The sequence below is a fragment of the Pelodiscus sinensis genome, chromosome 1, assembly GCF_049634645.1.
Source record: "Pelodiscus sinensis isolate JC-2024 chromosome 1, ASM4963464v1, whole genome shotgun sequence".
NCBI classification, from domain to species: Eukaryota; Metazoa; Chordata; order Testudines; family Trionychidae; genus Pelodiscus; species Pelodiscus sinensis.
Window position 1 is genome coordinate 213,094,008 of NC_134711.1, and position 23,563 is coordinate 213,117,570.

At 43.7% G+C, this 23,563-nt stretch overlaps 1 protein-coding gene across 2 annotated transcripts in view; it reads right to left on the reverse strand.

Moving 5' to 3' along the window:
* The window catches only part of OFD1 (OFD1 centriole and centriolar satellite protein), a 74,140-nt gene that overhangs the window by 21,515 nt on the left and 29,062 nt on the right, over nt 1–23,563 (reverse strand). For both annotated transcript variants that reach the window (XM_075914537.1, XM_075914547.1), the window contains 4 exons: nt 22,577–22,688; nt 20,367–20,963; nt 9,312–9,444; nt 2,366–2,466 (listed from right to left, as the gene is read on the reverse strand). In XM_075914537.1, coding sequence (XP_075770652.1) covers nt 2,366–2,466; nt 9,312–9,444; nt 20,367–20,963; nt 22,577–22,688 — 943 coding nt within the window. The remainder of the gene's footprint in view (nt 1–2,365; nt 2,467–9,311; nt 9,445–20,366; nt 20,964–22,576; nt 22,689–23,563) is intronic.

Consider the following 23,563-nt stretch of genomic DNA (forward strand, 5'->3'; position numbering starts at 1 on the left):
GTTTAGGTTTTTTACTGTTTCCTTGTATAAAGTTGTGTAAATAATCAGCCCTATGGACAATACCAGTGTTAATTCAACTGTTCCTAACCCCTGGGCAATTATTGGGAATTATTGTGATTTAGAAAAGCCTCAGGGAATTGTTTTGTGTTGTCTGGCAATCTGTTTAATTTTTGTTCTGATGATTGTCTGGCGCCATCAAAATAAAATCAGTTTGTGCTTTTTGAAACCCCCAGTTGTGGTCTCATCCTTTCCGGCATCCCTTCGAACCTCGTGTATTACGGGGACTGACAAGTTTCTGTAGGCTAGCTCCGCACCAATCTACTATATCATCTACCCATTCTCTGTGGGGTCTGCCTTTCCTATTCAGGCCATCCATTATGCCGAATACCAGGGTCTTAACTTTTCACTCGTTCATTTTGCAGATATGCCCAAATAGCTGTATCTTCCATTGTATAACCATCTGCAGTAGGTTCTCTTTCAGCTGTATCTTCCTATGTAATTCCTCACTGGTGACCTTCTGCATCCATCCCATTCTCAGGATCTTTCTATAACAATTTTCTATAACTCCTCTCGAATGCCAATATTCTTCTCTTCGAATATTTTGTCATCACCCATGTCTCACATCAGTACAACATGCTGCTAAATACATACGTTTTCAAGATGCTCAGCTTCATTCCTAAGCTAATCGCTTTACTTTTTCAGATCTTATCCATCGCCTTCAAACTCATGCTAATAACCTATATCATTAACGGAACCTATTTTAGGATGGACTGGCAGAGGGCATTTCCAATCTCCTGATGTTACCTTGTACCATGTACTAATATAGTTGCTACACTCTCCTTTTTTCCCCCTCAGTTTTTCTCTTTTCTCCCTTTGTCTTGTTCCTTATCTACTTCTCCACTTTCAGTCTCCCCACTCCACCTTTTTTTTTTGCATTTTATACAAGCTTAGCTTGAAATTGTATGATATGAGGTATTTAGTAAACAACAGCATGATAGGATATGTTATAAGACAAAGAGAACATATTCTGTCTGCTGCACAGAGGTTTGGATTCCTAGTGAAAGCTTCTCCTGGACTGCTTGTTTGGAAATCTAGGGAATTTTAATTTGAAAGATTATGTTTGGCTTCTGAGAAGAGAAGCATGATCATAGAGGGGGATGCAAAGGCAGACTCTGTTCAGGAAAGGCAACACTGCCAAGCTCTTAGTGCAGCAGTACCCAAACATTTTATATCACACTCCCTTTACCTGTAATGGAATCTGTCTACTCCCACACAATCTGTTCCTAAAAGTATCTTTTACAATTAAGTACTGTAATTTAATCATTTACATCAGAATTTCTCAAAGTCCATGAAACCACTTTAAGAAACCTCTTAACTGGCAACTCCAGTGTGTTTACTTACTGGCACCACAGCCACGGAGCCTTGCAGCTCCTCTTGGCTCCGTTTCGCCGTTTGCAGCAAAGGGGAGCCGTAGACCACTTTGAGAAGCATTAATTTACATGATTAAATGTCATATCCAAACTGTATCAACAGAAGTATCTAGTGACTGCAGAAGTATTTCAATTAATGAAAGCTACAGTAAAAAATCTATTTAAAATTTGTAAAAAAATGCAAATAGAATTAATTAAAACAGATGAATAACTAAAACTAAGAGAAAAATCCACAGAACAGTAACTCACTTCATCATCTCCTCCCTGAACATAATAGCATGTCTTCCATTGACATCAGAGCAACCTTAGAGATCTTTATTTAAAATTTAATACTGTGTTAATACCTAGGAAAGCAAGTAGGGAATTCTTATCCTCACTCCATGTTCTCTGAGCCCCAACAACAATGCATGAATTGAGAAAGTGTTACACGTAGAGCTAGTGTTGATCTCTGTATCCATATAGTTGAGAAGTAGTCAACCTTTAACTGGTGTTACTCTTCCCTCCATTTCTATTTGTCAGTAGGGAATTTAATTTGCCATTGTACTACTTAATCACTTAGCTTTAACAACAGTATTTTCCAGTCTTTTTAACCACATCATCTACAGATTTTGATTTTCACCTTCCTTCTCCACACATAGTTTTACTATAGTTAAGGTAGCACAGTTGTAGATGAATAGCATTTTCTTCAAGCGCAGAAAAGCTTAAACTGAAATCTTTGACAGAATCTAAACTATGGTCTAATAACTGCTCCACCATTATGTATTAAATATTTGTTTCTAATATGGATCACTCAGGCACCTCCCTGCAAACCCTTTACTAATTCTAGATTGAAAGGAATAGTTAACCTTAAGGAAAATAATGAGATCTTCTACTCTTTCAATTTACTACAGTAACTGAAACCCGTCCTCCCCCTGCCCCCATACACAAAACCTTACCATTAGGAGAAGTATCATGTTCTTCAAGGTCCTCATATGCTAGCTTCTCTGGCTTTGAAGAGTCATTGAAGTCCTGATTATCAGCTTGCTGTTCATGAAGACTAAAAGGAGGAAGGAGCAGAGAGAACATGAATTTAAAAAGTTTAATAACCAAAATGCTAAGTACATCAGCATGTACCTATTTTACAACAGTTTGTGATACCCAAGAGTAGCTATGGACTAAGAAAACCACATAAGCAAAGCAAAATAAAATACAAGTAAGAATTTTACATCAGATGGAATTTCAACACAGTAATCTAATCCTGACCACCTTCAGGTATGAATACAAGACCCTGCTGTTGGACATGACCTTCCCCTGCAGTCTCTCCCCAAAACATACCCACAGTTGAGATGAGCGAACTACATATAAAAAAAGACATAAAATTAAATTAAAAAGAGAAAGAGAAAACAACAAAAACAAGGCAAAAAGGATATCACATACTCAGGGATCAAGAATAATCCCTTTTAATTATACTCAGTTTTGTAGCTTAATTTGCATCCAATGCTCTGATGCCACGGTAATCTGTTAGAGCAGATACCTGTTCATCCCTGAAACCACATTTTACAATCTTTCTTTGGTCCTAAGGAAAATGGGTTCAGTGGTCTCTTTCTAATTGTTATTGGGGATGTCTCAACAGCTTTGAGCATACCACCAGTGTTGGTACCAACACTGCTACCAATCTCTCAATCTGAAAATATAAAGAGAGCGGCAGATCACAAACGAGGTGTCTAGTAGCACTGTGTACAAATTCTTGCTCAGCCCCTGGCTGTATTGGTCTTTCACTATTATAAGCATAAACATAAAATATTTATAAAAATTCCAAGGAATATAGTTTTTTATGGGGTGAGGGGAAGGGAGAAGGATACATAAAATGTACAGCTTCTAAAAGACAGGTTTCAATTTACCTTAATTAAGCCTAAGGGAAAAACAGTTTTAACAGTGTTGGTTCTGCCATTTCAGAAGAGTGGCAGAAACAACCCCTATAAATTACACACACGATTTATTGCTGTCTAATATAAGTGGTATTTCTAGAACTATATAGATAATATATAATAGATAATATATAATCTGTATATAAACTATATAAAAGCATTTTAATCTCTCTTTTACAGATTTTTTTGTTGTTGAGTATATATTATCTATCTAATGTACAAAGACACGTCACTTTGTATAATATTGCTAGTATTACATCTTCCAGAAGTGCTAGGAAAGTATGGAATTCAATGGGATGGATTCAGTAAACAAAAGTAACAAAGGTTTGTCTCATTAAGGTAATTATTTGCATGAATTCAATTGGTTTTCCACAAACTATTTTATCACATGAATGTTGATGAATATGAACCATATCCAGTATCAACAGCATTCCACAAAAAAGATAATAGTATCTCAGCCAGCAATAAATTATTAGAAAAACTTAATTAAAAGCTATTCTTTTGAGAAACAAAAAGATGTATATGAAGTGGATTTATGAACAGTAAAACTGGCAGCCATAATTAAAATATTCATTTCATGTATTTTTTAAGAATATCAGAGGAATCAGCATTAAATCTGTAGTAATCAAGTATATATTTAGGACAAGCAAGGCATGAGTGAGAGATGGAAGGTCTGATGTAATGATTCATCCCTGTCTTGATGATACCAATGTATTTTGAGAATAACAGTAAAGAAAACAATGCTTCCCACAGAGACAGAATACTAGAAATGCATTCATTTCTCCTAAGGGAAAGAAGGGGTTGCTTTCATTCACTTCCTTCCCACCCACTCACAAGCTGGGACAGGAAACTAGCTGCAGTGCAAGTGTTTTGAGAGCAGACATTTCCCCAATGTGGCGTTCTCTTTTGATTGTCTCTATGGTGTTCTGGACAACATATGGATCGCTCTGCCGGAAATACACCAGATTTTCCACACTCAGGAAGCAGTATTATGATTATTTTTGTTAGCTTCCCTTCCCTCTCACTAAACTTACATAGCAATATAAATTCTATCAATTATGTGACATTTATCTGATGCTCAGATAAATGGGCCTGTCACAAACCTGAAGCTCGCTCATTCTGAGCTGACACTCCCTTCACCAGAAAATAACTCTCCCCATATAAAACTTGTGATTAAGTGAGCCAATAGGCACTTCTGTCATCTTTGTCAGGACCCACATTATTATCTTGTGACACAGAGAGTTTATTAAATGGTGTATCAAAATTGTCATGCCCCACATTAAGCTGATAACAATGAGCTGTAGAAAAACAATGTACCTTCAGTCAGTTCAGGACAGGCTGAAAATATCAGAGCTAAATGAACTGCTTTTATGTTCATAGAACTGGTTTTTAAATTAGACTGATGAGCGTAGAGTAAGAGACACTTAAGCAGGACTAGAAAGGGTTCCTCCTCCATGCACCCATATATTCATCACACTACAAACTAGGAATGTGAATGGGTAACCAGGTGATTCTTACCGGTTAATGGTTAACTGGTTACCCAGGGAGCAGCCCTCCATGCGGCTGAGGCCTGGAGCTGGTTCCAGGCAGCCAGCCCCAATGTGGGGGCTGGGAGCCAGCAGAGGCAGCCCCAGAGTGGGACACTACCATGGGCTGGGGGGCTGGAGTGGTGAGATCCCACTAGTTTGTTAATCAGTTTAACGGATTAATCTGGATGTTACATCCCTACTACAAATCTTATCTTGGCAGAACAAAACACAGAATCTAGTTTCTTGATATAATCAGCTCTGACTAGACCCACAGTTTAATGCTAGTCCAAAGCAGTTTAGGAAGCTATATATTTATGTCAATTAGCATGATGTTGAAGTTCATCAGACTTTTGTCTCTCATAAGCTTGAACAGAACCTATTTCCCAAGATGTTCTAACTTAAAAATTACAAGGGTTATGGGGAGATCCTTTTCAACCAGGATTGTTCCTGGCACTGAAAGAACAATTACAGCTTCTGTCATTGAATACCAAAGATCAGCAACCAGAGCCTACCTTAAGAGGAAAAAATAAATTCCTAAAAGCAGATTACTGGTGGGAGAATATCACCCATTTATTTAAATACCTGGTTCATAGGACACAAAGTCTAGAGTGTTTAAGTGTAACTACCCATCCAGAGCTTTGCCTGGTGGATGCTCACCATGCTACTGTGTTTGAATCTAACCTATGGATCACATATGCTCTGAGGCTGGCTGGGTTCAATCATTGTCTCTAGACTTCTAGCAACACTCTGTCTAGTTCCACGTCCGGAGAGATGAGACTCCATGGACCAGTTGAACTAGCACTTGAAACTAACACTAGTTCTCTCAAGTCTCTCCAGAGTTCCAATGAAGTTGTGGAACCTCTGGATTACTGCTTTACTCTTTGGGGAAGAAGTGGGCAGCTGACCCACTCTGGCCAGAAGGGGTTAGAGCAGGATGGAGAGAACCTGTGCAGAGCTGTGGCGAATCAAGGAGAGGCTCCTAGGGAAGCCAATCAGAAGGTAGCTTGCTGGGGAAGCCCTGGATATAAAGAGCTGCTCAGCAGAACAGACAGCAGTTGGAGCCTGACTTGAGAAGGTGAAGAACTGTTTCCCAGAGAAGCACTTAAGGTAGAGAAGAGCTAGGCAGGTTCAGAGGAGCAAAGCAAGAGAGGCTCCGGACTGATATCTGCCAGGCTGCAGGCCTTTGATATAGGGGCCAGGAGGATGCAATGATCAAAGGGGAAGTGCCCCAGGGATCAGGAGGCAGTTAAGAGTGAAGGAGGGCAGGACAACGCAGCTGCCAGAGGGTCCTTGATCCGGGACCCAGAGTAGTTAGTGGGTTTGGGTCCCTCTCTTCCCCCTTCCAGTACACCTTGCCACCAAGAACAGTGGCCGATAGACACTGCAGCTTATCCCTGAGATGAGGAGCAAGACCAGAGGTGGGCAAAAGGGCCTCCACAGGCCAGATCTGGCCCCCCAAGCGGGTTGATCTGGCCCATGGAGGTCCTGCCAATCCCTTGCCCCCAGATCAATCAGTGCCTAGGGACAGGGGAGTGTTCAGCGCTTCAAGTCAACCCTGGCACTTGACTTTTAAGAGCTGTGCGCCAGAGGGCAGAGAACAAAAGATTTTGTGTGCCCCCCTCCCGCCCAATCAGGGCTTGGGGGGTGGAGGAGTGTGTGAAGTCTCTTCCTGCCCTGCAAGGGTCTCAGCACTTAGAGTCACCTGCCAGATGAGCAGCAGTTGGCAATTGACTAAGCGCAGCACTCCCTTGCAGGGCAGGGGCAGATTTTACATGCTCCCCCATCTCCAGGCCCTGATTGACCTGGGGGCAAAAGGAGGGAATGCATGCGAAGTCTCCTCCACTGCCAGGGGCACAGGTGCCTAGAGGGAACTGCCAGCTGTTCAAAAATTTCTGAAGTGGCCCTGGTCAAAAATTATTGCTCACCCCTGAGCTAGACCCTGCTGCAGCTGGCCAAAGTGGAAGGTGTAGAGCATGGGTTCCCAAATGGGGGGGAGGGGTGAAGAAATTCCGGGGGAGGGGGGGGGCGAGGTAACCCAGTCCTCCCCTCCCCCCCCAAGTTGTGCTGCTATTTTTGTTTTTTGGCCCCAGTCAGTTCCTTTTTTTTTGCTGAACAAGTTTTGCTGTTATTGGGGGGACGGGGACCTGAGGGTTTCTCAAAAATCAAAAAGAGGGCATGTCGTCGAAAAGTTTGGGAACCACTGGTGTAGAAGGACCAGTGTAGTGAGCACTGCCAGAGGGCGGTATCCAACAGAGGACACCACGGTCCTGGGAATGACATGGGTCCAGAGCATAGTTCCTGCTAAGGTATGTGCCTGCACATCTGTGCACAAAAAAATCTTCCTCCGCCCACCTCCTCTGGGGAACCACACAGCAGCACTCACACAGCAGGCGGCTGCTCTGGCAGGTGAGGCCATCTGAAACAGCATGGTGAGGGAGCCACTCCTTCAGGGGGCTGGGACCTACTGTGTAGAGAATAGAGGCCTGCTCCCGGGCCTGTTCTGGTGGCTGGGGCACACATCCAAACCTGTACATATGACCTCAATATTGGTACATAAGCCAAAACTCACTCTGTTCATAGTTGGAAAAATCTTAGAGGGAACACTGGTCCAGAGTAGAGCATGAAGAGAGTACAGAGTGACGAGAGGCGAGACACTGGCCAGAAGGGGCATCCTGCTAAAGATTAAGCTAATTCCTAGAGTGACCAGTAGGAGCTGCTGTGGTAGTGAATCTATGCATTAGTGAAAGCAGGGGATGCTCAGTCTCTGCAAAGGAATTTCAACAAACTAACAAACCTCTCCCCCTCTCTCTGAGTTCACAGAAAAATCTATGGGAAAGTTACAATAGTTCAGGCTACACATGAAAGAATTAAAGTACATTTAAAACCCCTCTTCCTCATGCATCAGTGCTTTCCTGGGAAAAAAAAATTACTTTCCTGAATTGAGGCCTTGCTGCCAAACCCTGGTTCTACTGAAATCAGTCGACATCTTGCTATTAGGATCTGTCCATAATTAGATTTTTTTAAATTTTGCTAGCACACAAAACCCTCTGTCCACTGTCCTCACTACTTAGTCTTAGTGATAGAAATGTAGCCGTGTTAGTCTGGTGTACCTGAAACAAAATGCAGGACTATGTAGCACTTTAAAGACTAACAAGATGGTTTATTAGATGATGAGCTTTCGTGGGCCAGACCCACTTCCTCAGATCAAATAGTGGAAGAAAATAGTCACAGCCATATATACCAAAGGATACAATTAAAAAAAATGAACACATATGAAAAGGACAAATCACATTGCAGTACAGAGGGGGAATGCGGGGGGGGGGGGGGGGAAGGTAAAATGCCTGTGAGTTAATGATATTAGAGGTGGGGAAGGGGAGATGTCTGTGAGTTAATGGTATTAGAGGTGATAACTGGGGAAGCTATCTTTGTAATGGGTAAGGTAGTTGGGGTTTTTGTTCAGCCCCCTGCGGAGAGTGTCAAATTTTAGCATGAATGCCAGTTCAGAGGATTCCCTTTCAAGTGCAGATTTGAATGTCTTCTGAAGTAGGATGCATGTGATTAGGTCATTGAGACAGTGTCCTTTCTGGTTGAAATGGCAAGAAACTGTTTTTTCTTTGTGATCCTGTCTAATGTCTGTTTTGTGGGCATTGATTCCAGTATCCCAAAATAGCTATTCTGCATCTTTGAAACAAGCCCATTATTTCAAAATATATTGAAATATTTCAATGTCCCTGTAAACCTTATTCCATGAGGATTAAGGGACCTTTCGGATTTCAAAATTAACTCGAAATAAGCTATGCAATTTGCGTAGCTCAAACTGAGTAGTTTATTTCGAGCTAAAGGTGACATGTAGACGCAGCCTTACAACAGTCCACAAGAACCTCCCTTTCTCAAGGATAACCTCTCTTGAACATCAAGTCTCTCATTAGGTGATTCATTACTTAGTTACAACCCACTTCTCCTGCAGTCAGGGATAACTGATTCTCCTGAGCTTTAGTCAGCTCATTTTACTAGGATGCTTCCATCTGCATAGAAAACTATTCAGATTCAGGATTCTGAATTGCTTTACATCTTTAGCCCACAGCTAGATGCAAGGATTGCTCCCGACACCTTCCAGGCATTTCAATTCAAGATGGAGGCTGAAGTGCCAAAGTAAAGGCACAGTACAGTCTTGCAATTAAAAAGACAGTCACAAAAAATGTAGTTTGCAGATTCACACAGACATATAATGATCTGCCACATTAAATAAATACCTGATTCCCTTTAATGATGAAAAAACAAGACATCCAGTCCTTGAACAAGAGCTACTGCGAAAAACAAATGCAGCTATTTTGGTCAGAAACATTGGACAGTTCCCAGAGTAACTTCCTAACCAATAAGGCATAAGCTTCTAAAGAACCGGTTAAACGTTTTTTCATAACTACAAATAGTGTTACAATATTTACCTCAACTTTTGTCTATGATTTGCTGGAGAGGAAGGAGCAGACTCAGAAGATGAAAGATGGCCCGTCTTCAAAATAGGAGAAAGAGGCTGGCTGACACTCTGTTGGGAAGACACTAGGTACGATTCACCACTATCTGTAAAGTACAAGGTGGCAATTTATATCAACCAATTTCTTGTACTGTTCCTGCATATCCTAATTACAGGCAATGCTGACAACACTATCTATTATTACAGTTTCCTGACAGTTCCCATTATATAACACCGTGTTCAGTTGCTTATAACTTTGTCAAATTTGAATCATTTGGATTATTGAGCAAGTGTAATGAATTTATTTTGGAAAACGTCAGCCAAAACAATTCAACTTTTTCATAGAATAAGGCTAGTGAAAAATATGATAATTTGCCCATGTTAAAGCAATACCGGTGACCCTGAAATTTAACAGAGGATGGTTTTTGTGTTTTTCACCATTCTTGTTAAAATCTACCCAAATCTGGTCTAGTTGAAAAACAATTATAAAAATCACAGACTACACAAGCTCAATAGACACTCTGATTTTAGATGCTAAAAATCTCTGGAAATTGTATCCTCACTCAGCATATTAAAGCCTATTACAGTTCCCTGTCAACTGCATGGCACATATCATCTCCCATCAGAGCAATTGATCCTATACCATCCAGCCCAAGGCAACAAGGGGCTTTCAGTGGCTGCTTGCAGATGAACCAGGCTAGGTTGTAACCAGGCACTGAAAAGAAGAGGGTAGGGATCTTATCGGATATTTGACTAGTTGCTCAGAGTATGTCTACACTAGCCCCCTAGTTCGAACTAGGGAGGCTAATGTAGGCATTTGAAGTTGCAAATGAAGCCTGGGATTTAAAAATCCCGGGCTTTATTTGCATCTTCCCATCTGGGCGCCATTTTTAAATCCCCTTAGACCGAACTAACTAGTTCGAACTAGGGGGCTAGTGTAGACATACCCTCACATCCCTAGTTGGATAGGCAAGGACTGGGACAAGAAGTGAAAGTTGGGGAAAAGACAGTTGCAATGGGTAAAATATAGGGTAGATTGCAAAATGGGCATTAAATTGTGCCCACTACAAAACACTCCCTTCCAGAGTCTGGAATGGAAGAAACAGTTACTTACTTACTTTCTTTCACTGTGGTTCTTCATGATTTGATGCAGATGTGTATTCCACTTCAGTGCATGCATGCACAACTCTGCGAAGCTGAAGAGCTTTGCTTACCAGTACCTGTAATATGTGGTACTCGTGCCTCACGCGCATAACTGATTATATGAGGTGACAAAACCTCAAACTAAGGATGTTAACTATCAGGTAACTGACTAATCGAAAGTCGATGCAGTTTTGCATCGACTATTCAATTAGTCGATGGGGCACCTCTACCTTTGAAGTACAGCAAAAGTCCTAGGGTCCCCAGCTGATCCCGGGCTCCAGGTGGCACTGCTGCTTTCAAGTACCCCCTTCTGCACTCCCTTCTTATCCCTCCTCTCTTGCTGCCTCGATCTGATAGCATTTGTTTATTGGATAGTCGACTAGTTCTTCACATCCCTACCTCAAACCCGTACCTCTTCCCAGTTTCTCCATACTAAACATCCAGAGATCAGATTCTGATGCAGATGGAACAGGCAGTGTGTCATGGAACCCACACCTGCATCACATTTAAAAGAATTACAGACATAAGCAACCATTTCTGTTTCGAGTAGATGCAGCCATGTATTCCACTTTGGTTACTCACAAGCAGCACCCACTCCAGGAGGAAACGCTTAGAGTCAACTTAAATAAACACTGCAAGACCACTCTACCAAAACTTGCATCTGCCCTGGAAGGTGTGGTAATGGCATAATGGCTCATGAAGATCTGCATGGATGACCACATAGCAGCCCTGCAAATTCTAATATTGAGACATCCCTGAGAACACTATTGATACAGCTTATGCTCTTGTAGCATGAGCTCATACCCACTGAGGAGATGTAGCTAAAGCTATTTCATAAACAGTTTTGAAAGAGGATGTTACCTATTCAAAGATCATCTGTGAAAAAACTGCCTGATCCTTCATACAATCTGCATATGACCCAAATAGGTAGAGAGAAGCCTGAATGTTTAGTCCTGTCCAGATAGAAAGCTAGGCATTGCTTGACATCTAAGGTGATGCTTTTCTGGTAAGAATACAGGTAAACATACCACCTGGTTCAAATAAAACTGAGAAACTGCTTTAGAAAAAAAATTTAGGGTATAGTTGTAGAATTATTTTCTCCTTAGAACGCTGTTTATAATGAGTCTCTGCCATAAGCGCTTGCAACTCACAGATTCTTCTTGTGGATATTATCGCTATCAAGAATGCAATCTTCTGACACAAAAGTAGAAAGGAACAAGATGCCTGAGATTCAAATAATGTCCCATTAAAGTTGCTAGGACTAAGGTCCCATAGAGCAATCAGCTTTCAGAACAGAAAATGGAGATGAAGGATACTTTTCTTCAGGGACCATTCATAATTCAGGGGGAAATTCCTGCTGAGATGCTTCTGAACCCCATACAAATAACTGGCTATCGGAGCGATATTCTCCTTGATGCAGAACTGCTACCAATGGATTGCCTCTTTGCAGAGCATCCTGGAGTGTTCACAATACATCACAGTATGGTATTGTCGATAAGCATACAAACACCTGAGTACCTGATACAGTCCAGAAAAGCATGACATGCATTGTAGCACAAAGCTCCAACACATCAACATGCAGTGAGGACTCCTGGACTGACCACAGATCTCAAACTTTCAGCAGCCCCAAATATGTTCCCTATCTATCAGGGAGGAATCAGTGACAACAGAGCTAGTTTGTAAGGGCTGGACAATGGGAATACCCTTACAAACATTCTCTGGAAGCATCCACCACTGCAAGTTCAGGACCCATGGAGAAAGACAGACCCAAAAGTGAAGAGTCAGATGATTAACTGCCCTGAGCCATATCTGAAGGGGACTAAAACACAACCTTGCAACCTAGATCACCTATGTGCACATATAGACGTGTGACCCAAAAATCTCAGGCACATAGTTTAACCAGAGGGTTTAACTAAAAATACTGAACACCCACCCTGCCTCCCCCCACCAAAAAAAACACTGGGGAAAAAATTCTGTTGAGAAATAAAAAAAGGGGGGGGGGGGGGAGAGACCAAAGTTGTTGAGAAAAGAAAAAGGACCAAGAGTTATTAAGCAAAAAAAATTAAAAAATTAAAAATTAAACAGCAAAACAGCAGGGCCCCTTTAAGAAAAGCCTTTGAAGTTTTTTTGCCAACCGCCATCTTGTTTTCCTGATTGAGCCTGAAGACAGCTTCCCTGTAGAACCAGGTAAGTGGGAGGGTCTGGGAGGTCCGGGGAAGGGGGAGGGGAAAAGGGAAAGAGAGGGGGCTGGGCCCAGTTGCTCAGTGTGCGTAGGGTTGCCAGGTATCCGGTATTTCCACCTCCTGACAGAGCGGGGGAAAAAAAAATCAGAAAATACCGGACATTTTAGGTGTCCAGTATTTTCAGAATTTTTTTTTTAAACCAGACAGGAGGGGAAAATACCGGACTGTGCAAGTCAATACTTGACACCTGGCAACCCTACAGGCACACCCAAACTGTTGAGGAAGATTGAGTCTGAAGACTGAGGCAAAAGTGGTGAATTGCCTAAAAACAGTGGGTCAAATGCTCTTAAACTTTTAGTCTATTAAGGTCACAATGAATTTGATTTTCTAAGCGGGAACCAAAGTTGACTTTCTGGTGTTTCAGATGAGACCCAGACAGTTGAGTAAGTGTAATGAAAAAAGACATGAGAAAGGATTTATTCTCTGGGCCTTTCCCTCAATAACCAGACTTCCAGTGCACAAGGGGAAGTTACTCACCTTGTGTAGTAACGATGGTTCTTCGAGATGTGCCCCGTGGGTGCTCCACTCTAGGTGTCGGGTCCGTCCCGGCGCCACTGATCGGAAGATTTCAGAGCCATACCGGGCCGCGCATGCTCTCTGCGCTGCTGGTCGTTCGCGCCCTTTCCAACGATCGCGGCTCGGCCCCCCCGCCAGTTCCTCTCACCGCTCGGTCTCTGGAAGATAAAGACAGAAAACAACCCGGAGCGGGGAGGAGGGCGGGACGTGGAGCACCCACGGGGCACATCTCGAAGAACCATCGTTACTACACAAGGTGAGTAACTTCCCCTTCTTCTTCGAGTGGCCCCGTGGGTGCTCCACTCTAGGTGACTATAAAGCAGTAGTCGGAACTAAGAGCGCTCCGGGTTACTTAGGATCTACTGTTGAAAGGACAGCGGAAGCTACTGAATGGTCCGCCCCCCATTTCTGAACTATAGCATAATGCCTCATAAATGTCGAGCTGGAAGCCCAAGTGGCTGCCCTGCAAATATCGGCTAAAGGAACTCCTCTGGCAAAGGCTGTAGATGTCGCCACTGCTCTAGTCGAGTGCGCTCGCAGCTGCGAAGACAAGGGTTTATCCCGAATGGAGTGGCATGTGGTAATGCACAGAGTGATAAGCTTGGCAATGCGCTGAGTGGAAAGTGCAGTACCCTTAGATCGGTTCGCTGTCGATATTAGAAGTCTATCTGTTCGTCTCCACTGACGGGTTCTGTCTATGTAAAAAGAAAGAGCCCACCTAACGTCCAGTGTATGTAGCAGGGCTTCCCTCGTTGAGGAGTGTGGCTTAGGGTAAAAGGAAGGAAGGACGATCGGTTCATTGATATGAAATGATGAAGCTACTTTGGGTATGAACGCTGGGTGTAAACGTAACGTTACCAAGTCCTTCGAGAAAGAAGTAAAGGGAGGGTTTGCCATTATCGCCCCTAACTCACTAACTCTACGAGCTGAAGTCATAGCGAGCAAGAAGACGGTCTTCATGGTTAGCATCTGTAGAGATACAGATGCCAGAGGCTCGAATGGGGGATACATAATTGTATCGAGTACCAGATCGAGGTTCCACGACGGAGGAGGCGGCCTTCGAGGTGGGCTCATATTGGCTAGACCTTTTAGAAATCGTTTTAACATCGGGTGAGAGAACACCGAATAACCCTGTATCGGGTGATGGAAGGCACTGATGGCTGCTAGGTGAACTCTGAGGGATGCCAGAGAAAGCTTAGCATTTCGGAGATGAAGGATGTACTCGAGGATGTGTTGTGGAGGAGCAGTCAATGGTTGAACGTTATTCTGGAGACACCAGAGAGAGTATCTACGCCATTTTGCCAGGTAAGTATTTCGCGTAGATGTCCTCCTGCTATGTATCAATATGGACCTGACCTGGCTTGAACAGAGGTTTTCATCTAGCGTAAGCCAGTTAGGAGCCACGCTGTCAAGTGCAATGTTTCTAGTTTGGGGTGAAGAAGAGCCCCCCGATCTTGAGAGAGGAGGTCTCGATACAAGGGCAGAGGCCATGGCTGTCGAAGTGACATCCTGTGTAGGAATGGGTACCATGCCTGCCTCGGCCAGGCTGGTGCTATTAAAATTACTGTCGCCCTCTCCGTCCTGATTTTCTCTATCACTCTGGGAATGAGGACTGTTGGTGGAAAAGCGTACAGTAGCGACTTTTTCCAATTGGTCAGGAGCGCATCGCCGAGGGATCCTTTGCCGATCCCCGCCCTGGAGCAGAAGAGGCGGTACTTTTTGTTGACAGACGTTGCAAAAAGGTCTACCAGGGGTGTTCCCCATCTGCAGAAGATTCCCTGGAGTACGTCCAGCCTCAGCTCCCACTCGTGGTCCGTGGGAAAGCATCTGCTGAGGGAATCGGCAATGACATTGGCTATGCCAGGTAAGTATGACGCTGTTATGCTTATGTTGTTCTGTATGCACCAGTTCCAATATCGTACCGCTTCTGCGCATAGGGAACGTGATCTTGCCCCTCCCTGCCTGTTTATATAGTACATCGCCGCTACGTTGTCTGTCAACACCCTGACTGTTTTGCCTCTCAGACTGGGGAGGAAGTGTCTGCATGCCAAAAAGATCGCCCTCAACTCTAGCTGGTTGATATGAAGACGCCTTTCGGTGTGAGACCATTGCCCCTGGATGCGCTCCCCGTTCATGTGAGCACCCCATCCGATGAGTGAAGCGTCCGATGTTAATTGAACCGATGGCTGAGGTTGGTGAAACGGTACTCCCGTGAGGATGTTTAATGGGCTCGTCCACCATCGGAGGGACCTGTGTACGTGGGATGGAGGAGTAACCAACTTGCGTATGTCGTGTCTCATGGGGACATACACCGTTGACAGCCAGTGCTGTAAGTTCCTTAAATGGAGACGTGCATGCGGGACTACAAAGGTGGCCGCCGCCATGTGGCCGAGCAATCGCAGGCAAGTATGTGCTGAGATTGTTGTGGTTTTTTGGAGAAGATTGACCAGGTCTTTTATTGCCTGGAATCTGTCCGTGGGCAGGTATGCTCTCGCCGTGCAGGAGTCGAGAACCGCTCCTATGAACTTTATGTTTTGTGTTGGAATTAGCGTGGACTTTTGTTCGTTTATTATCAACCCGAGTGAGTTGAAAGTCTCTATGACTTTTGAAAGCATTCGAGTTGTCTCTTGTGCCGTCCTTCCCTTTATGAGACAGTCGTCCAGGTAAGGGAATATGATGACTCCGAGACGACGAAGATGGGCGGCGACAACGGCAAGCGTCTTTGAAAAGACTCTTGGAGCTGAAGCCAGCCCGAACGGGAGGACACAGTATTGAAAGTGCTCGTTGTTTATAACAAATCGCAGGAAACGTCTGTGCGCCGGGTGTATGGCCACATGAAAGTAGGCGTCTTGGAGGTCGAGGGCTACGAACCAGTCGTCGGTGTCTAGAGAAGGGATTATTGTAGTCAGAGTCACCATCTTGAACCGCTGCTTTCGCAGATAACGGTTTAACTCCCGTAGATCGAGTATGGGTCTCCAACCCCCTGTTTTCTTTTGAGTCAGGAAGTACCTTGAATAAAATCCTTTTCCCCTGAATTGGTCTGGGACCCTTTCTATTGCTCCGATTTCCAACAGGCGATAGGCCTCCTGTTTTAGGAGGGCCTCGTGAGAAGGGTCCCTGAAAAGGGACGGGGTGGGAGGGGTAGGAGGAGGGAGGGATGTAAATGGGATGGTGAGTCCGGATTTTATCACTTCCAAGACCCATCTGTCCGATGATATGGCCACCCACTGATGGTAGTAGGGTCGCAACCGATGTTTGAAAATGGGAGTGGTGCCTTTGACTGTTACCGGAACGACCGGCGTGCCCTTGACCTGAAAGTCAAACTTGCTGCTTGGGTGCTCCTGCGTTATTCACCCTGGGTGGCTGAGGGCGTCTGCGCTGTGTCCTTTGCTTGGACCGGTTCTGATCGTATGGACGGTTTTGTTGTCTGCGGAACTGGTAATCGTAACGTCTTTGGAATGGGAAATAGCGTTTACGACGGAAAGGTGGAACATACATCCCGAGGGTACGTAAGGTAGCCCGGGAATCTTTACCCGTGTGCAGCACCTCGTCCGTCTTCTCCGCAAACAGCTTGATTCTGTCGAACGGAAGATCCTCGACCTTAGACTGTAATTCTTTCGGTACGGCAGCGGTCGCAAGCCATGAAGCTCTTCTCATGGAAACTGCTGTTGCGATTGATCGAGCCGCTGTGTCCGCCACATCCATGGCGATTTGCAAGCCTGCTCTGGCACATGCGTATCCTTCCTGCAGTATAGCTCGGAGAAGTACTTTGTCCGTTTCGGAAATTCGCTGAGCAATTTCCGACAATTTTGCAATGTTGTCAAAACTATGATTGGAGAGCAACGCTGAGTAATTTGCAATCCGGAGGAGAAGAGTTGAAGAGGAGTACACTTTCCTGCCGAATATGTCCAATCTCTTTGCGTCCTTGTCTGCTGCCGAGTTTCTTACTTGCGGGTTCTTAGCTCTTTGAAGAGCTGCATCCACAACCAACGAGTTTGGCTGAGGGTGAGTGAAAAGGAACTCAGCACCCTTCGAAGATATGAAGTATCTCTTTTCTGCTCGCTTGCAGGATGGAGTAGTGGAAGCCGGCGTCTTCCAAATTTCTGTGGCTGGTTCCAGGATAGCCTCGTCCAGCGGTAAAGCCACCTTAGATTGTTGTCTAGGGTGTAAATTCTTCAGTAACTTATATTGCTTCACGTTCACGTCCGCTAACTGAACCTCCTGTGATTGTGCTACCCTTTTAAAGAGGTCCTGAAACTCTCTGGTGTCATCTGGTGGTGAGGAGTCCATAGCAAAAACCGCATCGTCGGGGAAAGAAGACTGAGCATCCTGCGATGAAGCTTGTGGAGGCCGATCATCTGTGTCCGATGTCTGGCCCTCTTCAGGCTCCGACAGGACCAAAATTGAGGTGGCACTAGGAGGTGGTCTGGGTGACTGCGAGCGCCGATGCTCAGAGGCCGGTTGTGAATGGCGTCTGTAAGATGACTGACGGCAACAACACGAACACGAGTGGGACGGTGATCTGTCCTGCCTCCCCGTGTAATAACCCCTGTGGTAACGATAAACAGAATCAGGGGATGGTCTCCTGGATGCATATCTGCTACCATGTCTAGTATGGTGAGACCTTGGAGGAGAGTAACTCGGAGAACGAGATGTGTTTCTGTAATAGTGGGAAGATCTTCGTTGCGGGGAACGTGAGGACCTATGTCTTGGGTAGTAAGGTACTCTCCCCGATCCCGAATACTGAGGTGGGGAAGGGTATGTTGAATGCACAGGAGAGGGAGACAAGGAATGATCCCTAGGGATCGACTTCCCAGATGCCCTTGCATGGACTGATGAATGCCCTTTAGCAGTTGCAGAGTGTCGTGCTGTGCTGCGATAAACCTCCTTAACAGATGGGGAGCCTGACTCATGAGAGGAGGGAGAGGCTGTTTGCAGTCTAGCTGATTGCGAGGACTCTCTCGGTGCCGATGCAGATGACTCCTGCGGCACCGGGTGTGTTGCGGGGCCGCTGACAGGTTCCGGTGCCGGCTGCCTTGACGGAACCGGGTCCTCGCTCTGCGGTGCCGGGTTCTCCCGGTGCCGTCTGTCTGGTGCCGAAGGAGCGCGTTCCCGCGGAACGGCAAGCGGCACCGCTTCGTTGACCGCTTGGACAGTCAACTCCGTTGCTGACCCCTGCATGTCCCGCCGTTCCGGGGACGATGACTTATCCGGCGGCGCTGTTAGCCGAGGCCGCTTACTCCCCGAAGGAGTCGAATCCCGCTCGTGCTCCCTATGGAGAGGGGAGACTGGCGGTGGGGCAGACGCAGTGCGATGCTTGCCCTGTTTTGCAGATCGCGGCTGAGAAATTGACTTAGCCGCGGAGCGGCTGTTGTCCGATCCCCGGTCTCCCTGATTCACCGGGGGGAGAGGGACCGCTGGCAGGGATCGGGCAGGGGAGGCTTTTTTCTTTTTTGCTCCGGCTGCTGCAGGAGATATTGCCCTTCTTTTTGGGGTTTGTGAGGACTCCTGCTGCAGAGGGTTTGATGGCTGAAGAGCCTTGTCGCAGAGCAGAAGTTTGAGGCGGAGATCCCTGTCTCTTCTTGCCCTCGGAGTCAATTTAGAACAGTGGGCACACTTGCTTGGGATATGAGACTCCCCCAAGCAACGAAAACAGAGACTATGCCCATCAGACGCAGGCATTGCCTCCTTACATTGTCCGCACCGCTTAAAGCCGGGTGATCCGGACATGGCGGTGAAACTGACCAGTAAAAAGCGCTTCAGCGCGCAACTGACTAACTATGTTCTGTTTCCTTTCTAAGTAACTAACAAAGACTAATAACTAACTAACTACAGGAAAAGTCAAACTATTTACAGACTAGTGGTTTTTTTTTTTTTTTTTTTTTAAGGAGAACAAGGCAAGCGACCGCAGAGAGATCGCCTTTTCCGTCAGCAACCGAGGACGGTTGAGAGGAACTGGCGGGGGGGCCGAGCCGCGATCGTTGGAAAGGGCGCGAACGACCAGCAGCGCAGAGAGCATGCGCGGCCCGGCCCGGTATGGCTCTGAAATCTTCCGATCAGTGGCGCCGGGACGGACCCGACACCTAGAGTGGAGCACCCACGGGGCCACTCGAAGAAGAAGATATGGATTCATTTATTCCTGAGGTCTGAGCATGGATTACAGCATACACTTGGTAAAAACAAAAGTGCAGATGAGAGGACAAACAGAAGCACTGCGTAGTGAAAATGGTGCTCCACTATGACAAATTGAAGGTATTTTCTATAGTTTGGCAAAATTGCCACTTGAAAATAGGCGAGCTGAAAGTCGAGAGCAATGAACCAGTTGTTCTGAGATAATGCGGGGAGGACAGTCAATAATATGACCCTTCAGAATCTCACATCTCATATTTATTGAGGCCACAAAAATTGAGAATGGATCTTATCCTTCCTTGGACTTGTGCAACAGCATATACCGGGAATAGAAGCCTTTAGTGCAGTTTTCTAGTAGAACCCCCACAATTGTTTCCAAAGCCAGTAGAAAGTGAACCTGCTCAAGAAAGCAGTAACTCATGAGCAGGTCCTTCAAGAAGGACAAGGGGAAGGGATGGAAAAGAACTGGACAACATAGCCCATTCTGCCAGTGCCTAGAACCCACCTGTCACTGGTGATCAAGCCCCAAGGATTGTGAAAGCAAGTTTGCCTGTCCCCCAAATAGACAGGATGAAAAGAAAGGAGCGACGACTGATTGAGTCAAAATGTGGCCGTGCTTTTGGATTACCACAGGACTACATATATAGTAGATCATGTGGATATACCTTAATTAACCATTTAAAACTGCTTAAATGAACTTAAAAAAAACGAGTGGTCCTTTAGTAAGCACCTTAGAGACTAACAGAGCACTCCCTTTTTACTCTTTTTAAGTTACAGACTAACATGGCTACCCTCTGAGGTTTACATGAAGGGCAGTAGGCTTAACACTCACTTCTAAAATGCTTGTTTTCAAATGGTTAGTTTCTTATATATATTTCCCATGCCTTTCTCTTCCCCTTAAACAGATGATAAAACATATAAAAGATTCTCAATTTTAAGTTTCCTAACTGGACTCCTGCAAGAAAAAATATCAACACAAATGAGCAATAATGATTTACCTTCTGCAAGTATATGGTTATTGATGTTTCTCTCCACTTTGGAAAGAGGAGTAGAAGAAAGACGTCTGGAGGAAGACCTTCTTCGGGGAGGAGTTAGTTGATTTTTCAAGCTATGATCATGCTCAGTTGTCACGTATCTTTGGCCTCTTGGACTGTTAAGAGAGAAATGCTGAGCACCAAGATTGTCTTCTACAAACATAACTCTGTGTTCAGAAGCCAAGGGGAATCTAGCAGCATTTCGTATAGGTAGAGAGGTCTTAGTCTTTGTTGGTGTCCTGCTTGCAACTACACCCTGAATGACTCTATGTTGGTAATTTCTATAGGCTTCTTCCAAATACTCTGCTTCTTTCTCTAGTTCTTTTATCCTAGTTTTGGTTTTGGCAACAAATTCAAGGTCAGAATCTGGAGAAGAGTTGCAGGTCTGTGAATGCTGGCGATAACCAATGTTTGGAACATCAACTGCCTCGATATCAACAGCCCGGTTCTTCAAGAAAGCACCATCTACATAAATGTCATGAGGTATAATTCTATCGAAGTCAATGACAGAACGATCAACGAGAGAAGGCTTGGGATTCCGATACACTTCATTCTCTAGAACTAAGTGAGAAAAATTTCAGACACAGAGACAGAAAAGAAAAAGCACCCATGAATTTCAGGAAAAATCAGAAGAAATTATTTGAATTCTGATTTGGTCACATCATTCAGATAAGAAGTTTATGACAGTTTAAATATAGAGATTTTTCATTTGAAATGTAAAGCATAGATATAAAAAAATTAAAATATATATTCAGCTGCATTTGATGTTACATGGCAACTGTTGCAAGTTATAAATAGTTTATTTACAAAAAATATTTAGAACCAATGGAGACAAAAAATAAAATCAGCAAAAAGTTTAATAATTTCTGTTACTTTTGTTATCACTGCATCCAAATAATACATATTTATAAGACAACCCCATAGAATACAAAGACAGTTGATGACAGCAGCTCCAAAAAGCCACACAATCTCATTTTTCAATGTTTTTAATTTAATTCGACTTGCAAACTGTTAGAGCCCACTCATGTGCCCACTGATTCCTCTAAGTACAGGGGCAGGCCCATATAATTCTTAAATGGACTATTGGGTATTAAAACAACAAAATCAAAAACTACAGAACACTGAGCTATTGCATTCACTCTAAATTTTAAGGTGACTCCTTTCCACAAAAGAAAACTCTTCCCCAAAAGCAGTTATATTGTCTGTGTTAATAGTCACTGTTTGTATTTTTAGGTTTACTGAAATACACCACTATTATCTACAAGTATTTGCAGGGAAGTAATTTTGTCACAGAGGTCAACACATATAACATAATAAAAGTTCTTACTGAATACAAAGAAATGCCTGTTTTGTCACAGCAACCTTAACTCTGACCCAAAATGAGTCAATATTGTGCCTTCCACTAGCAAAATAAAAAGATAATAAAAAATACTTGTAAAAAAAAAAGTACAAAATGAACACTGTGATGGACTGACTCATTAGCTTCAAATACCAGTCAATATGCAGTATAAACATTACAGTATTTAAAAAATCATTCTACAGACAAGAGATGAAAAATAATACATTAGAATACAATTCAGGAGTTAGAAATTAGATGGTTCTGTTATGAATGGGAATGCAAAATACTAATTAATCAGTTAACCAGTTAAACATTGAGTTAGTTAACTGGTTAAATGTTAGGTTAAGTGGACTCCAGGCCCTAGGGTCACCACCAGCAGTGACCACCGGTAGTGGCCCCAGTGCTGGGGTTCATGCCAGCTTCTAGCCCACGCTGGGGCAGGCCATGGGCAGAGGACTGCTCCCAGGCACCAATTAACCAGTATCTGGTAAGCATCACTGGTTAACCAGTTACCTGTTCACATCCCTAGATATGAAATATGAATTTCCTAATATTTATTAGGAATGTTTATTATCTGGACAGTGCAAGATTTATTATTTCCATATATATTCATTTCCTTCCTTTTAAAAGCTTGTGTTTTGTAGACAGCGTCTTAGATAAAGTTGCAGTGTCACAAATTTAGCTGGTTTTGGTTTTTTTTAGTTTTGGAATGCAATTATCAGTTATAACTTTAGCCCTCAAAATCTGAACTACTTTGCAAGACACTGGAAATGTTTCTATAAATGAAAAATCCTTTAGAAACTCAGTTTAAAAACATCTAATAAATACTACAAACCTGTCTGCGTTTGCTTCAGCTGCAATTTCAAATCTTCAACCTCTACATTTAGCTTTTTGATAGTAGTTTCATAGTCTAACATCTGGGTCTTTAATTGTGCACAACGTTCAACCTGAAACAGATTTTGAAAAAGAAATTGTCATATAAATTTGAACAAATACCAAAGAAGAGAAAAGGTATTTCAGCCCATGAAGGCATCTCTCTCAATATGCTTTCCATAGATGCCAATGCCAGAAGGGACCACTGTAATTATCAAGTCTGACCTCCTGTATAACACAGACCATAGAACTGCTTCAAAAAAATTGTTAGAGCATCTTTTAGAAAAATATCCACTCTTGATTTAAAAATATTTGTTCCCTAGGTAGATATTTTTAAGACTATGATCAAGTCATCTCTCAACCACTATTTGTTAAGTTAAATAGATTGTGCCCTTTGTGTTTATTATTATAAGACAGGTTTTCTAATCATTTAATCATTCTCAAGGCTCTTCTCTGAACCCTCTCCAATTTATAAATACCCTTACTGAAGTATTGGCACTAGAACTGGACACAGTATTTTGGGAGTGTTCGTGCCTGCACCAAATACTCTCTCTACTCCTACTTGATTCCTCTGTTTATGCATCCCAGGATTACACTTTGTTTTTTGGTCACACCATTACATGGGAGCTCAAGTTCTGCTGATTATCCTGCATGACCAACATATCTTTTTCAAGTATCAGAGGGGTAGCCATGTTAGTCTGGATCTGCAAAAGCAACAAGTAGTCCTGTAGCACCTTATAGACTAACAGATGTATTGGAGCATAAGCTTTCATGGGCAAAGACCCACTTAATCAGATGCATACATGTCTATATCTTTTTCAGAATTTCCCAGGATAAAGGCTCCCATTCTGTATGGCCTACAGTTTAGCATTGCTCAGACACAGGCACTTGCAAAGAACTATCAAGCACTATGTAGGTATATGAATACATTCCAAAAAATTAGCAAAGG